The sequence below is a fragment of the Diplotaxodon limnothrissa genome, linkage group LG17 (assembly GCF_057381915.1).
Source record: "Diplotaxodon limnothrissa isolate DT_005_m linkage group LG17, D_limnothrissa_male_GT1.1, whole genome shotgun sequence".
In the NCBI taxonomy this organism is placed as follows: domain Eukaryota; kingdom Metazoa; phylum Chordata; class Actinopteri; order Cichliformes; family Cichlidae; genus Diplotaxodon; species Diplotaxodon limnothrissa.
Window position 1 is genome coordinate 15786944 of NC_140612.1, and position 17084 is coordinate 15804027.

General features: G+C 41.6%; 1 protein-coding gene across 5 annotated transcripts in view; it reads right to left on the minus strand.

Moving 5' to 3' along the window:
• pde4dip (phosphodiesterase 4D interacting protein) overlaps positions 1 to 10651 on the minus strand; it is a 99726-nt gene extending 89075 nt beyond the window's left edge. For all 5 annotated transcript variants that reach the window (XM_085376806.1, XM_085376803.1, XM_085376804.1 and 2 more), the window contains exons 1-2: positions 10434 to 10651; positions 695 to 738 (exon numbers count right to left, since the gene is read on the minus strand). In XM_085376806.1, the coding sequence (XP_085232932.1) occupies positions 695 to 738; positions 10434 to 10459 (70 nt within the window). In that variant the 5' untranslated portion in view covers positions 10460 to 10651. The remainder of the gene's footprint in view (positions 1 to 694; positions 739 to 10433) is intronic.
• Positions 10652 to 17084: the final 6433 nt, after the last annotated feature.

The following is a 17084-nucleotide window of genomic DNA, read 5'->3' on the forward strand; positions in this document are numbered from 1 at the left end:
CCAAGGGGTGTAATCACGTTAGTTTTGGCAGAGTTTATATTTCTAACGATTCTATAAAATTGCAGCACATTAAATATGATTAAAAAGCTGTTGTGTAAGAAGTTAGAAGGTATCCTGGATCAAGTGCTGAGATGTTAGCTGCTGCAGTGCCTGCAGCAAGCCAGGCTACGAAACACTACAGAACACCGATATGAATGACATAATAGTAGAAGTATGCAAGCACACATTTTGTTTGATTGGACTTCTCAGAACCATCATTAACATAATACATTACTTTTGTCCAAATCCTCATCACATTTAAATCACACTTTAATACTGTGAATTTTGACAAATAATTTCATGTCATTGTCCTGGTCTTTGACCCAGGACTATGATGAAGCTAGAAGCCAGAGAACAGTGATGCCTGAGGTAATCAGAGCATTCAGGGCAGTAACCACCAAACTGGGTGAATGGATCCAGCAGATCCCAGAAATCACTTTGGAGATCTGTCCTAGGAAGAGCAAAGATACTTCACAGGCCATCAAGCTGCCAAGGTAGGGGTATTCTTAAGTTATAGGACCCAAGTTTGAATGATAAAGGCAGCTTACTTACAAAGAAATGAACATTGTTTAATTTTTAGAAGCAGGAGAAAATGCACATTTAAAAAATAAGACAAGCACCACTTTGCATTTGTAATACATTAGGAGACACTTACCCATCATGCTTTTCGGCCTGGCCCGTTTATCTGCACCACAGTGCCTGAAAACAGAGACAGCTATCAGTAAAGTCCCTGAACATTTTCCCATGTGTCTTCACCATAATGATCCTTATCTTTGCACTAAACTTGTTTTCTGCTGGAGTCCTGTCTGCATGATGTATGAGTGAAAATGTAGTAAGTCGTACAAAGCAGTAGGAATGAGCAGAGCTGCTTCACACTGCCATGTCAGAGAAGCTGACACTCACATGCTGCTGGTGGAAAATGAGTCAGCAAATGCTTCAAGTCACACAGCCATCAGTCACCAATGGGGAAACAGTAAACAAAGACAGCATGGAATAATCCAAGAACTCCTTCCACCAACTGGCCGTGAAACTCTAACTTCTTAGAGACTTCCTCATTTTTGGGACCTAATGTTAACTAACCTGTGCACCCCTGCTAATATACATGAATTACAAGCCGCCATATATAGGAGAATACTCTGATTGGGTGAGGTTGGTTAAGTCATTTACACTCCTGAGACATATCCTGTAACCAGTGTTGGGGAGTAACGGAATACATGTACCGCTGTTATGTATTTAAAATACAAAATATGAGTAAATGTATTCCGTTACAGTTACCATTTAAAAGGTGGTATTTATAATACAGTTACTTTGTTGAAATAAAGGGATTACACGGCAGTCTTTTCCTGTTTCATATGTTAGGCTGTCCCCTCTCTATTTTTGGTAATTCCGTGCCGGTGGAAACCCAAACAAAACACACATTAAGAGGCTCTAATGCCTGTGTCTCAACCTTGCGGCCTGCATAATGACGTGACAAAAGATTTTTTCAAATTATTGTTCAAAAAATTATTTAATATAAAGGCAATAGGCAGAGTGTTACAGGTATAGCCCTAAAGAATGTAGCCTTCTGGGAAGTGTAGCCCAGTTGTAAGTAAGCTATTAAGACTCGACTGTACACTGTGTTCGTGTTTTCCTCCAAAACAATAAGTTCTGTTGGAGCAGATTTTCAACGCCTCTCTCTGTCTCTCACTAGCGAAGTTGACCCAGACAACAAAGTAAAGCTAGATTACAGCTACAAGCCCGACACGGAACCTGACGTATTAGCCAGAGGTCCCTTTACTACGGTTTGGAGCCGCTGACCTGTTCTATATACGCATTCGCTGCCAAAAGTGCAGCTTTACCTAATGTCCACCTACTGTTACTCATTTAGATTAAGATGGAGAGGGTGAGCAGTTTTAAATTCTTGGGGGTAACTGTGACCGAGGACCTGTCCTGGGGCAACCATATCACCTCAGTTGTACGGAAGGCCCAACAGCGCCTCTACTACCTGAGGAGACTGCGGAGCGCACACATTCCCAGATCTCTGATGTTGAACTTCTACAACTGTGCCATCAGCAGCGTTCTGACGTATGGATTTCTAGTGTGGTTCCCCAGCTGCACCAAGGCCGATCAGCAAGCACTCCAGCGGGTGGTGAAAGAAGCTGGCAGAATTATTGGAACAAGTCTGCCAGAGATCAGTAATATCTTCCCCACTCGCTGTCTGAGGAGGGTGCACAGTATCCTGCGGGACCAACATCACCCTGCGCGCCACCTTTTCCATCTGCTGCCCTCAGGGAGAAGGTACAGGTCTATACAGGCCAGAACATCCAGACTGGCCAACAGCCTGTATCCACAGGCTGTGAGGCTCCTGAACTCTCTGCCCCCCTCTCACGGACAATAACCATATCCAACTTCTTAATAGCAATGAACTGGTCTGCATTGGTGCATCATATCTTTATTCTCTTCCCCCTCCTGCCCCCCCCCCCCCCCTCTTTCTTAAATAGATAACTATCATATCTGATATCATATCTCACAGTACAATAATATTGAATGGGTTGCATTGTTGTATTTTGTCATGTTTCTCAGGTCTTTGTCTGAATTTCTACGAACATTATTGCTAAGGATTGTCTTATTGCATTGGAGTCACACTGGGTTAAATATGTACACTTGGGTTTTAAGGGGTATTTATTATTTTCTTCTTTTTTTTGGGTTGTATGGAAGCCCCAAACGCAATTTCATTGTTCTTGACAATGACAATAAATAAATAAATTTAAACATCTAGTTGGTGTTGGTATGGCAAGTAACCTTCAGTAATAGTAATAAATCACACAGCAATAGTACATTCATGTAGTTGTAAAAAGCATGAGAATGTATTAAGTAATCCAAAGTATTCAGAATACATTACTCTCATTGAGTAACGTAACAGAATACTTTACAAAATACACCTATCAACAACTCCGTGCAGTGATTGCTAGATAGCTAACTTTTTTGCTAACATTACATTGCCAAATTACTTCACCAGCTAATATGATCTTTTAGAATAACTGATATGATGATGATATTTATTCATCAGTAAATCATTTATTAGCCAAACGCAAAGACTGAATTCATGTGAATTATTGGTTGGCAAGCTAGCCAATTTTGCAGCCTGGGACACTGAGAATCAGAATCAGAATACTCTATTGATCCCTGGGGGAAATTATTTTTTGTTACAGTGCTCCATTATAAACCAACATAAACCAACATTAACAAGACAGACAATACGCTAACTAAGAATAGTACTATATATAAAAAAAAAAAAAAAACCCACCCAGCACGCCCCTGCGGGCGGTTTATCCTTCAAGCTCGGGTCCTCTACCAGAGGCCTGGGAGCTTGAGGGTCCTGCGCAGTATCTTAGCTGTTCCCAGTACTGCGCTCTTCTGGACAGAGATCTCCGATGTTATTCCCGGGATCTGCTGGAGCCACTCGCCTAGCTTGGGAGTCACCGCACCTAGTGCTCCGATTACCACGGGGACCACCGTTACCTTCACCCTCCACATCCTCTCGAGCTCTTCTCTGAGCCCTTGGTATTTCTCCAGCTTCTCGTGTTCCTTCTTCCTGATGTTGCTGTCATTCGGAACCGCTACATCGATCACTACGGCCGTCTTCTTCTGTTTGTCTACCACCACTATGTCCGGTTGGTTAGCCGCCACCATTTTGTCCGTCTGTATCTGGAAGTCCCACAGGATCTTAGCTCAGTCATTCTCCACCACCCTTGGGGGCATCTCCCATTTTGACCTCGGGACTTCCAGGTTATACTCGGCACAGATGTTCCTGTACACTATGCCGGCCACTTGGTTATGGCGTTCCATGTATGCCTTGCCTGCTAGCATCTTGCACCCTGCTGTTATGTGCTGCATTGTCTCTGGGGCATCTTTACACAGCCTGCACCTGGGGTCTTGCCTGGTGTGATAGACCCCAGCCTCTATGGATCTTGTACTCAGAGCTTGTTCTTGTGCTGCCATGATTAGTGCCTCTGTGCTGTCTTTCAGTCCAGCTTTGTCCAGCCACTGGTAGGATTTCTGGATATCAGCCACCTCCTCTATCTGCCGGTGGTACAGGGGCCTGTCCTTCCATGATGGTTCCTCGTCTCCCTCCTCTTTCTTGGGTTTCTGCTGCCTGAGGTATTCACTGAGCACTCGGTCAGTTGAGGCCATCTTCCCAATGTATTCTTGGATGTTCGTTGTCTCATCCTGGACTGTGGTGCTGACACTCACCAGTCCCCGGCCCCCTTCCTTCCGCTTAGCGTACAGCCTCAGGGTGCTGGACTTGGGGTGAAACCCTCCATGCATGGTAAGGAGCTTTCTTGTCTTTATGTCAGTGGCTTCTATCTCCTCCTTTGGCCAGCCTATTACCCCAGCAGGGTACCTGATCACGGGCAGGGCGTACGTGTTGATGGCCCGGATCTTGTTCTTACCATTCAGCTGACTCCTCAGGACTTGCCTGACCCTCTGCAGGTACTTGGTGGTTGCAGCCTTTCTAGCGGCCTCTTCATGGTTCCCATTTGCCTGCGGGATCCCCAGGTACTTGTAACTGTCCTCTGTGTCTGCAATGTTGCCTTCTGGTAGTTCAATCCCCTCAGTTCTGACTACCTTCTCTCTTTTTGTTACCATCCGACTACACTTCTCCAGTCCGAACGACATTCCAATGTCATTGCTGTATAGCCTGGTAGTGTGGGTCAGTGAATCGATGTCTCGTTCACTCTTGGCATACAGCTTGATGTCATCCATGTACAGGAGGTGGCTGACAACTGCTCCGTTCCGTAGTCGGTATCCGTAGCCAGTCTTGTTAATGATCTCACTGAGGGGGTTCAGGCCTATGCAGAACAGCAGTGGGGACAGAGCATCTCCTTGGTAGATCCCGCACTTGATGGTGACTTGTGCTATGGGCTTGGAGTTGGCCTCTAGTGTTGTACGCCACATCCCCATTGAGTTCCTGATGAAGGCTCTTAGGGTCCCATTGATCTTGTACAATTCTAGGCATTCCAGTATCCAGCTGTGGGGCATTGAGTCATAGGCCTTCTTGTAATCAATCCAGGCAGTGCACAGGTTGGTCAGTCTGGTCTTGCAGTCTCGGCTGACTGTTCTGTCTACCAGTAGCTGGTGTTTTGCGCCTCTGGTATTCTTGCCAATTCCTTTCTGTGTCCCACTCATGTATTGACCCATGTGCCTGTTCATCTTAGCCGATATGATGCCTGACAGGAGCTTCCATGTAGTACAAGGACCTTCTTGGGGTCCTTGGGGATCAGGACCGTCCGACCTTCGGTTAGCCATTCCGGGTGTCTCTCGTTAACTAGCAGCTGGTTCATTTGTGCTGCCAGACGCTCGTGGAGTGCAGTCAGCTTCTTTAGCCAGTAGGCGTGAACCATGTCGGGCCCTGGTGCTGTCCAACTCTTCATACTGGAGACCCTTTCTTGGATATCTGCCACTGTGATGGTTACTGGACCCTGTTCAGGGAGGTCGCTGTGGTCTGCCCTCAGATCCACTAGCCACTGAGCATTGCCGTTATGGGTTGCGTCCTTCTCCCATATGCTCTTCCAGTATAGCTCCGTCTCCAGCCTTGGTGGTGCTGTTCTCTTATTATTGTTCCCTTGCCACTGAGAGTACACCTTTGCTGGTTCTGTGGAGAACAGCTGGTTTATTCTCCTGCCTTCTATCTCTCTGGTGTACCTCCTCAAGCGGCTGGCCAAGGCTGTGAGTCTTTGCTTGGCAGTTTCCAAGGCCTCAGGTACGGACAGCTTGCTGTATTTCATAGGCACCTTCTTTGTCGCACCTTTCTGCAACTCCATTAGTTGGCTAACCTCCCTCCGTGCTACTTTGATCTTGCCCTCTAGCCTCCTTCTCCATGGAGGGTACTGCCCCTTGTGGCTGTTCAACTTGTAGCCAAGCATCTCACTGATCACTGCTGCCGTATTGTAGATCAGCTTGTTAGTGTCGGTAATCGTGGTTGTAGGTATTGTCCGTAGTGCTGCATTAACATCATCTAGCAGACCTTCTGAGGGTACTTCACGTAATCTTGGTAACCGGCTACGGGGGATCCAGGTTTCAAGCTTGGCCATTATCCTATTTTTCAGGTCAGTTCCTCTCGCACTCAACGATCCTTCTCCTATCGCACTTGGGGCTATGTACCCAATCTCGGGTGGGGGTGATGATATCTCCCCCCTGACCTGGCGTCCTGACTCCTCCTTGCCGTAGCATTTGTGTTGTACCTCGTCAATCTCTAGCTGTGAGAGCAGTCCCTTCTTTCGAATGTTGGAACACTGAGCTACTAGTTGTTTCGCCGTCATTGTGGATGTTGGGTATCGAAGAATCCATAGGTCCGTCATCCTATTCATGTAGCCCCTTCCGCCGGGGTTACTTGCGTAGTAGCATTCCAACAACGCCCTGTTTTCGTCTCTTGCCCACCGATGCCTTCTTGTTCCAGTAGCCCACTTTTCGTCAGGGTGCCCTGGTTCCTCAACACCTGACGCGGACCTTGTTGATCCGGGCGACGTCCGAGCCGGCATGCCTTCATATTTATCTGTCTCGCTCATGTCTGCGGTAGGCTCGCTTAGCATAAGGGGTCTAGCCTTAGGACCCTTACTGGATACAGACGCCCCAGGCAGGAATCGAACTTGCGATCCTGGGTTTTTGATGCATTCATGGTTAAGATATAACCATAATTTATATAAGTTGTATCCAAGGTACTTCAGCATCTAGCTAGCACCACAGAAGTGGAGTGAACGAAATCCAACTTTTTTGAAATGCCGGGTAATTTCAAATTCATCATTTTAAAAGGCTCAATATATGATGTATGACACACACACTGTTTCTGTGCAATTTGGCACATAATTTGATATCTATGGGTGAAGTGGCTGTATTTCCAAGGGAAGAAAAAATGTTAATGCGTGATAATTTTACTCTCTGCGATGGAGAGTAAAATAAGAAAGAGGAGACATGAGAGGAAGATTAGAGATTCTGTTGTAAGGTAAAGACTGCTTAAGAAGTGGGGTCGCTGTAGCTCAGGAGGTAGAGCAGAGCATCTACTAATCAGAAGGTTGCTTAATGCATCCAAGTGTGAATGTTTGTGAATATTAGGGAGACAAAGCATAGAAAAGGTGCTTGTGTGATTGAGTGAATGGGGCATGATGTTTAATGTGCTTTGAGTGCTCAGGTAGAGTATTAGGATTATGTGTAATTGCATTGGCTGCATTTTTAGATAAATAGTTGTATATAACTTTAATGTTTACAAAATTTGTGCATAAGTTTTCAAAATTTACAATTTATATTTGCATTTCAAGTTATGAAAATAATTTACTAAACATGTCTGTGGTTTTTACAGTAAAAAATATATAACTACTACTAGGATTTTATGTTTTTTGTGTGATTTTATATGAAACGTATACCTACTGCATTTGAATCATTTTAACCATATGTAACACCGGAATATGTGTTGCGTTTTTTTTTTTTTTTTTTAAGGCTTTGATTTGGCCACCCCATTTGATTTCCATGACACCCTAAGAAAATTTCTCTAGATCCCTGATCAACCAAGGTTTAGGGTGAACCCATGAGGCCTTGCCTGACCCTATCATGTAACTTACTGAGATCAAATGACACAAGATGTTATTGGGCGTTAAGGTGTCTGGAAAGGGATCTCAAACCTGGATTATAGATGGCAGACAGTTGGTGTCACAAGCCACCATCTCTGTTCAAATACTGTCGTTCACAGTGGACATAGATGGCCTCTTTCACTCCTCTATCAAACCATCTGTCTCCTCTGTCCAAAATGTGAACATCTGCATCCTCGTAACAGTGACCTTTAACCTTTAGATGCAGATATAGTCTCGTCTTGTCAAGGTGGCTCTTCTATGTTGTGCTATGCATTTATGAAGTGGCTGTTTGGTTTGTCCAATGTAGAGGTCTGAGCACTCTTCTCTGCACTGTGCAGCATACACAATGTTGTTTAGTTTGTGTTTGGGATTTTTGTTTTTGGGATGAACCAGTTTTTGTCTGAGGGTGCGGCTGGGTCTGAAGTATACTGGGATCTCGTGTTTGGAGAAGACTCTCCTGAGTTTCTCTGATAAACCTGCTACAAAAGGGGATGACAGTATAGTTCCATTTGTCCTTCTGATTCTCTCCAGTTGGTGTCTGACCTTCTTTTCTGTGCATCTTTGGTGATTTTATGAAAGCCCAATTAGAATAACTACATGTTGTAAGAGCTTTCTTTACATGTGTGTTCCTTCTTTTTCCCTTCTGGCATAGAGGGAATGTTTTCTGCCCGGTGTTACAGGGTCCTGATTTCTCCAGGTTTGTGTTCCAGAGGATGGTGGGTGTCAAAGAGTAGGCACTGGTCTGTGTGTGTGGTCTTGTGGCAATGCTAAGGTTTCCATTTTCCTCAATGTGGCAGACTGTTATCCTTTGTGTCTTCCCTATTGAACTTTAAATTTCTGTCTAATGAGTTGATGTGAGCACTGAAGGATTCAACTTCTTGGGTTTTAGTTTTGATCCAGGTGCCATCCATGTATCTGTACCCATGGCTTGGTGCTGTCCTTTTAAAAGAGACAAGAGCTTTTCTTTCCACTTCCTCCATGTAAAGGTTGGCTACAATAGGTGACACTCGGGAGCCCATGGCACATCCATGTTTTTGTCTGTAGAAACCCTTGTTGTATTTAAAATATGTGGTGGTAAGGCCGAGATCTAACAGTGTACAAATTTGTTTGGGGGTGAAGCTGGTTCAGTTTTCCAAGGAGCTGTCTTCTTGTAGTCGTTTTCTGAGAGTCTCCACTGCCTCATTTGTAGGTATGCAAGTGAAGAGTAAAACCACATCAAAGGACACTATGGTTTCATCTGGATCCAGTGCAAGTTTCTGGTCCTTGTTGTTGAAGTCAGTGGAGTTGATGTGATGGGGTTGTTCCCCACAAGGGGCACAAGGATGGTGGCAAGGTGTTTGGAAATGTTGTAGGTAGTTGAGTTTATACTGCTAACACTGGGTCTGAGTGGGAGTCCTTCTTCGTGGATCCTTGGAAGTCCGTAAATACAGGGTATAGCATCCCCTTGGTATAGACGACGGTATGTATGTAGGGCAGTCAATGACTTTATCCTTTTCAAGTTCTTGCAGGCAACTGTTGACTTTTGTAGTCGCTTGTGGGGTCTCATTTTAATGCTTCATAGGTACTGTTGTCACTAAGGAGTGCAGTAATTTTTGTGTGATAATCCGTTGGGTTTAGAACAAAAGTGCACCTCCCCTTGTCGGCTGGTAATATGGTGATGTTTTGTTTTTGCTCAGTGATGCAACGGCCTTCTTTTCTTGTATTGTGAGGTTAGACGAAGGGACTTTAGCACTGGAGAGGGTGGATGAAACCTTCATCTTTTGCTCTGCTTCTGTTTGTGTTCATTTATTAATCCATATGGCAGTTTCCGTGGTTAGCAACAGATACATTTTAAGAAAGAGACAAAGCACTCAATTCTGAATTGTAATTTCTGAGCAAATTCTCAATAGAAAGATAGTGGTGGAAGTGTAACTACCAAGGGAGAAGGTTTTACAATCGTATTTGTTTGTAAAGTCAGCAATCTTTTAGGCAGTTTGCATTTGATTTGACTAAATAGTTTGTACATGAAGTTTTCATGTTTCGTTGACCTTTGAAAAGAAAGGTAATAATGCTTCAAAATAATTGCATATTTAAGTTTTCAATAAGTAACAGAAGTTTGTTCTTGAGGATGTCATCAATTTCAATTTAACGTGAATCTGAATCTAAAGTGGTATTAAGCTTTTTAACAACAGGTGCCAAATTTCAGCTTTAAGGTGGCCAAGGGTTGGATAGTGGCAAATGTAACAAAGGCTTCTAAATTGTAATATAATGTAGTTGCTCCCTGGCTGCCCTGAACTTAGCGTCCCCCTTGTCAAATTCCACTTTAACCCCAGACAATAACATGTAGAATATTTCCATTTGCTGGACCGCAGCAGCCACCAAATCGTGACGTTTTCAGTCATCTCATCAGTTTTAAGAATAAGTTCCAACTGGATGACACAATATTTTACACTGTTAGTGTAATTGCATGAATTACTTTTAGTATGAGAAATAAAACATGACTAATGTTTTGTCACATGCCTGAAGGGGTTAAAATAACAACAGTGGACACAGATAATGCAGCTGTTTACGTTGAAATGACTGCAGCTGGCTGAGCTAATTTCCGTGTAATACTGACACAACAGCTCTCTTTTCTCCTGAAAGGTAAATGAGACTCTGCTTTCAGAACAAAATCTTTTCTCTACATGTTACATTTATAAAAGCGCACTCACACATGCCTATACAGAACAAAGAAATACAACACACTCACACTTCACAAACCATGCACATTCATCAAACTGACTCATCATAAGCACTGTTGCAAAGGCTTACCTTCCTCTATAAAGAAATCCACTCATTTTTCAGCTGTATCATTAAAAAACAGCACAAAAGCTCAGTACATAGTATGTCCTCATCTGTCAGGTGAATAGTCCTTGGCCTCAGCCTTCAGAGACCCGAAGATATCCGATTACCTCCTAGCTGCCATTAGAGTTTCAGTAAACACTCAAACCCAGGCATATTACAAGCTGCAAATAGCAAAGTTGCAGAGAATCTTCAGAGTCAAAGCAGAGTGACCACAGTCAGGCTCTTCGGCCACGAGGCTCCCAGAGGAGCGAGCCAAGCACCCAGGCAGTCATTTGACGTGGCAGCGAGAGTCACAGAGAGACGTGGTAAACAGCACCGTGGAGCAAAGGTACACAGAGGCTGCTTGCTTCACCATGAAAGAGTGATCTGTCTCAGCATGCTCCACAACAGCCGCTTCACCAGGTATGTGTGCGTGTGTGTGTCAGTGGGTGTATAAACCACACCAACGTTTTCCAGCCATTTCTAATAAAATACTCACTGTCTATTGACTATTTGCCTCTGGTACTTTTTAAAGGCAGGTGGAGCACAAGGAGGATACCTGTGTGTTTGATAGTGTGCATGTGTGTTTATGCACACCTCCTTCTCCCTGTAGGTGTGTCTAACGTGTTGCAACAGGTAAAAGGCGGCATTTAGACACTAATTTCCTCCAACACAAAACACTGAACTGCTTTACATTTTTTCCTGGAGAAAATGTTCAGATCCTTCACATAAAAGCAGCATTAAGCACCTCTGTTATCACTCTCTTGAAAATCAGTTTAAAAGAATCACAGCATAGCTGTGCCGACTAGATCTGAACAAACAAGCAGCACATTGAGGTTGGCCGAGGGAGCTCAGGATCAAAGCTAGACAGCTTTAGGCTAGGAGTCAAAAACAGTGGTCTGGATCAACGTTTGTGGAAATTCTTATTCAGTGCTTCTCCAAACAGGAGGGTGTGGTCTGTGTGAGTCTGTATGTAGGGAGAAAAAATCAGATTTAAACTGTGTTTGGTTTAAAGAAAAACTCCTATGGGCAATTTTAGGTGTGGCAGTTTATTAACACAAAGGATCAAATTGTATATTCATTCACCTGAGAACCAGACCTTTATAAATTAGAGAGAAGCCTCTTCTTTGGTCATAGGAGTTTTAATTTTCTGTTACCTTTCTTAATATTGCATATTCAGTTTAATGTGCACAGATAATGATAATTATCACTTAGTAAACGAAGGGCAAGCACAATTAGACAAGGTGTGCCAAGTTACAGTATTAATGGTTATTTATCATTTGTTTTGCTGCTACTTTACTTCATAAAAGTGTGTGTATAGCAACGAGAAAATTGTATTTGAATTCAAATCTTAATGGCACTCAGAAAACGTGTTTTCATGCAAGGGGAAAACCTTGACTCATAATAATAACAACAATAATAATAATGAAAAAGAAAATAATAATAATAATAATAATAATAATAATAATAATAATAATAATAATAATAATAATATTAAAACACATTCCCAGATCCAAATAAAATCAAATTGTCTCCTCCTTTGGTCATGATCCACCGTTTTAGATAAATAATGTTTTTGTATACAATAATCTTGGAAATGAAGTGAAAGTAGTACAGTAGTGGTAACAAACTGGTGAAAAAAACAGGAAAGACACTGGAATTGTTTTCTGCTTTCTAAACTCCCACAGGTTTTTATATAGATTCACATTTGCCAGACAGCTGTACCCGATGTTCATGTTTGCTGACTGTTTTTATTCACAACCACAATACATGTGCTAATGCTGGCCAAGAGCTCGTGCACCTTTTTTTGACACCTGTTTTTGATTCGCGCTAAAATAAGCCAAACAAAATGGGGAAAAGAAAGATTATAGTGATCATAACTCACTACAGTTTAATTTTATTGAGATAACAAGACCTGTTTAGTAGTAAATTCTACTACTTCATGTACTGCCATGTAATAACAGCTTCATAGGAACTGAGTATGTAAATAACACTTAATATTCATTACATAGAGATACCTTGCTATATTTGGATCTATGTGCATATATGAAATCTAAAACTGGTCAATTCATAATTTAGTGTAACCTGCAATCTGCCAGATAGATACAGATACATGACCTGTAGGTTTGGGGTTAAGGAACAGGGAATGTCTCTTCTCCTCTCTTCCTCACCTTCACTGTCCTTCCATCTTGACCTAAGCATAGATATCCTCACATTCCACACATAGCACGCAGCGTGCAGCTGGCCAGCAGGCCTTATTGGGGCAAGAGACAGAAAATCAGAGGTTGAACTGAGAGGCTTCCCTCAACTGAGCCAAACGCAATTAGCCAAAATAACAAACCCTTCACTCAAGTGTGATTTACTGCTTGGGTCACTTGGAGTCTTGGGTGTTACTGTGTATTCATAATTCCTTACATCAGGCCTATAGTTCCCAACCCATGGGGTTAGGGCAAAAACAATTTCAAAGTAAACTTCAAAGATTATTATAGAAACAAGAATAAGGAAAATGAAAAAGAAGATAATGGCGGGAGAAAATTTAGTAATGAGGGCACTAAGGAAGAGGAAGAAGAGCGGAAAGGCAGGTGTGAAGGTAGGAAGGTATGACATACCTGTGGCAGTATGGATATGTAGGAGAGAGGGCAGTGGTCTTTTTAAGTGGTCTTTGTTTAACACAATCCTGGAGAGAGGGGACATCCCTGAGGAATGGATACCAGGAAGGAGGTGGTGTGACACACCTGCAGTCATTTACCTTTAACTTGTATATTAGCAGAATATTGTTACCACAGAAACTGACATTTGTTTATGAGACTACATTAAGTTACCAGTTTCATCTAAGATTATGATTTTTATCATTTTTTTAATTCCATATTAATTCTGTGTGCGTATTATTCTCTTCTGACAAGCTGTGGTCACCACTGCATAACAGAAGAATTTATTCACTTAACCTATCAGTCTGTAACTTTTCGATTTTCTTCACTGTTTAGTTATTCTCTTGACTGAGTTGTTGCTGTGTCAGCACGTAGATATTTCACACATGACTCCTGTGGTTTAGAAGAATCAGTCAAATTCCCTTGACTGAGCTCACATCTTTATTTTTGGCAGTCAAACTATGATCATAGAACTTGACCTTCACGCTCCAAAAAGATTGAAAGAGAAATTACGAGAACGGGACAGTTTATTCAGTAGAGCTAGATGTAGAAATTCGGTGTTAAATTTAACTACTATGAATAATGTTATCTGATATTGTTATTCTAGATTGAGGTGATGACAGGCATGAAAGACATGAGACATGAAACAAGAGAGACGAGGGCCAGTCTCCTGACAGAAAGCTACACCCTGTTATTAACCCAATCACATCCTTTACCCTCCTACTTGGACATTCTTTCTTTTTTTTTCCTTGTTACCGTAACTTTCAGCTTTCCACCTTGAATCTTGTATCTGTGCTCTTGTGCTTAGACTGCTGTTGCTGGCTAACAATTATAACAGGTCGATGTCAGCCAGTCACCTCAACTCCGTTTACAGTGAATAATTTTTTTTTACTTTAATCAAAACCTTACTGACTTTAGAAAGAGTATTGCAAAAATAAAAAGTGTTCAAACACAGAAAGGAAATGTGAAGCATTTCTTTTAAACTTTACTAAATTGCATGTAGACATGGCAGAGACAGCCTGCTGAAGTTCAAACCAAGCATTAGGAAGAAAGGGGAGTGAAAGTGACATGGTTCTTGATGCCAGATGGGCTGCTCTCATTTTTTCAGTGGAGAATTTCGAGCTGATAGAAAGGCAACAGTAACTCAGTCGCTTGTTAGAAAAATGTAAGCAGAAGAGCATTTCTGAAAGTATCTGACCTTGAATCAGACTGGTACAGCAGACCACACTGTTGGTCACTACTGTTATCTAAGAACAGGATATGGAGGCTATATTTTGCACAGATTTTTCACCAAAATTCCACAATAGAAGTTTGGAGAAACACAACCCTACTGGTCTCCATAATCACCAGATCTCAGTCCAGTGGAGCATATTTGGGATGTTGTTGAACGTGACATTTGTATGAGCAGCAACTATGTGATACAACATGTTACTAATTACTACTATGATATATGCTTACATGTGATTGGCTTTGCCATGACATGCACCTGTGATCAAGGCTGGAAGTATGTATTTTGTATTGTATCTGTTTTTTTGCAAGTAAACCTCTGACAGTGTGTTACTCGATTTGTTCTTTCATACTTATTTGAAAGATGTTCAAAGTAATTAAATTGAAAACCCAATGTAGGACTCATCAGACCAGAACTAAATTTAAACACATCTTAATTGCAGGCAGCAGACTGAGTTAACAAAAATAATAACAGAGCAGCGGATGGGCAAAACAGACTGATAAACTAGGACCAGAGAAAAACACAGACAGATGAGCATGCAGCATAAGGTTATGAGGGAAGATGAAACAAAGACCAGAAGCAAAAAATTGACATAAGCTAAACTAACATTGAAGCAAGACTGAATTCCAACAGCAGGCACTGAGGACAAGACACAGAGATGAGACTCGGATAGACTGGACATCACAGGGAACTGACATAACTAAACAAGAAATCAAGAGCGGCAAATAATCAAACTCAGAAGCACTAGAAAATAATATACATATGTTATAATTCACTGGGCCCACATCCTCATTTTAGGTTTGGCAGCATTTTAGTAGGTAAAGGTGAATGGCTTGGACATGAATTGAGCTGCGGTTTGGGGAAGGCCTCGAAGGGGCCTGGCAGGTCCCCATGTACCAAATGGAAGTGAAGAAGTTAAAGAATTGAAAAGGGGCAGGATGGTGGGGCAAATGAGAATGAACAGCTTGTAGAACTGGGGAAACATATATAGATGACAACTGGAAGGAGCGTGTTTGGAGGCGTGGTCACGCTCCTGGAATTCCGGTACTGAATCTCCAATAAAAACATGTCAAAAGAACATTTCATTATTCCACAACAAAAATTCGAAACACTGGACCATTATAAATGAACTGGTTTGCATATCGTACTCCACCTCAGTACTCAAAGTGCTTTATTCAACATGCCTCATTCAAACTATTCTTTCTGTCTAACATTTACACACATCCTCATGCCGAGAGCAATCAGAGAGCAACTTGCTGTTAACATCTTTCCCATGCATATTAGGCAAACAGAGCAGTGAGGGATGGAACCACCAACCTACCAGTTTGTAGATAACCTGCTCTATCTCCTGAGCTACAGCCACCCCGATGCTGGACAGTGCTCAGACAACTAGAGCTGTGACTGACAAAGCTGACCATCAACGCAGTCAAAAATACCTTTAGTAGTAAAGTATGTAGAAAAAATATGATCAAAAAGTTGTATTTTTAAGAACTTTATCTTCAGTGGACTTGAGTAAGTTTGTCAGGACTCCATTTGAGCTGTTATCTAAATCTGATACATATGTGACAAATCGTCTGTATGTTACGCGTTGGGAATGAGAATGCTCTGGTGATGTATGTAAACATCTTTCTTTTTTATTAAATGAATGCAAATATTTAGTCCCGCACAAGAGATTTATTAGTGTTTTGTGAATCTTTCTTCACCATGAGTAGAGAATGAGGCACAGACCTTCACTCTCTGTCTTATTAGATGCAGGGTCTGTGTACTGTGCTGGGAGGATGTTGCTGTCCAGTTAATTCAGCAGTTTATGTACAAGCTGTGAATGACGATCTTGAAGAGTGTTTAAAGGCCAAAAATCTGCCAGAAAGACTTTGAATGACAGTTTGTCTTTGTCTTTTTATTTCATCCAAGAGAATTCACTGGTGTGTACTGTTAAAAAACGAAGAATGTTTCACGATAGAAATCAACATCATAAAATAGCTGATCAACAGTTTGAGCATGTGGACATTATTTTCCCAGGTGTTTTCACTCAAATTTAGCCAGAAGACAAATGCATTTATTAGCCCTCCCCCATCCAAAGCGCATATTTTGAAAAACTACTTTATAAATAATCAATAACTCAGTGTGATGGTTTGGCTCAAATATCACAAATCTAAGCTACAAGTGACATAATGCTCAGTCATTAAACATTAACAAACATTACACAAAATTGACAGGTTTTTTTTCTTTCTTATTTGCAAAACTGACTTTTGGATAAATGCACCCCACTTACACGTGGAAGTGTCAGCAAATGAAATACATGTGTAAAATACACCTAACAAAGTACATGAATAGTAAATATTTGTTTAACTGAGAACTTGCTGCACTTTTGGGTTTTCAGTTGAAGATGCAAATAAAAATGTTAAAAAAATTAATTAATTGATTTAATTAAAGTAAAAAGTATTTTATCCTATCCTTTTACCCTTTACAACAGTGAAAAGGTAAAAGATTTTTATTACCTTTAGCACAGTACTACAGTAAATGTACAGCTTGAGTTTATCTTCATCTAACACTCAAAAGTGGTCCTTAAAGTAATGAATGTTATGCCTGAATCACTGAATGACAACATGAGTAGATGTAAGTGCAAAGTCTGTTAATATATGGAGTAGAAAGTACATACATTTGTTTAAAATGTAGGGAGTAAAAGTAAAAAGTAAAAATAACTACTAAAGTATAGTACAGATACCTGAAAACTCCACTTACAGTTAGGTCCATAAATGTTTG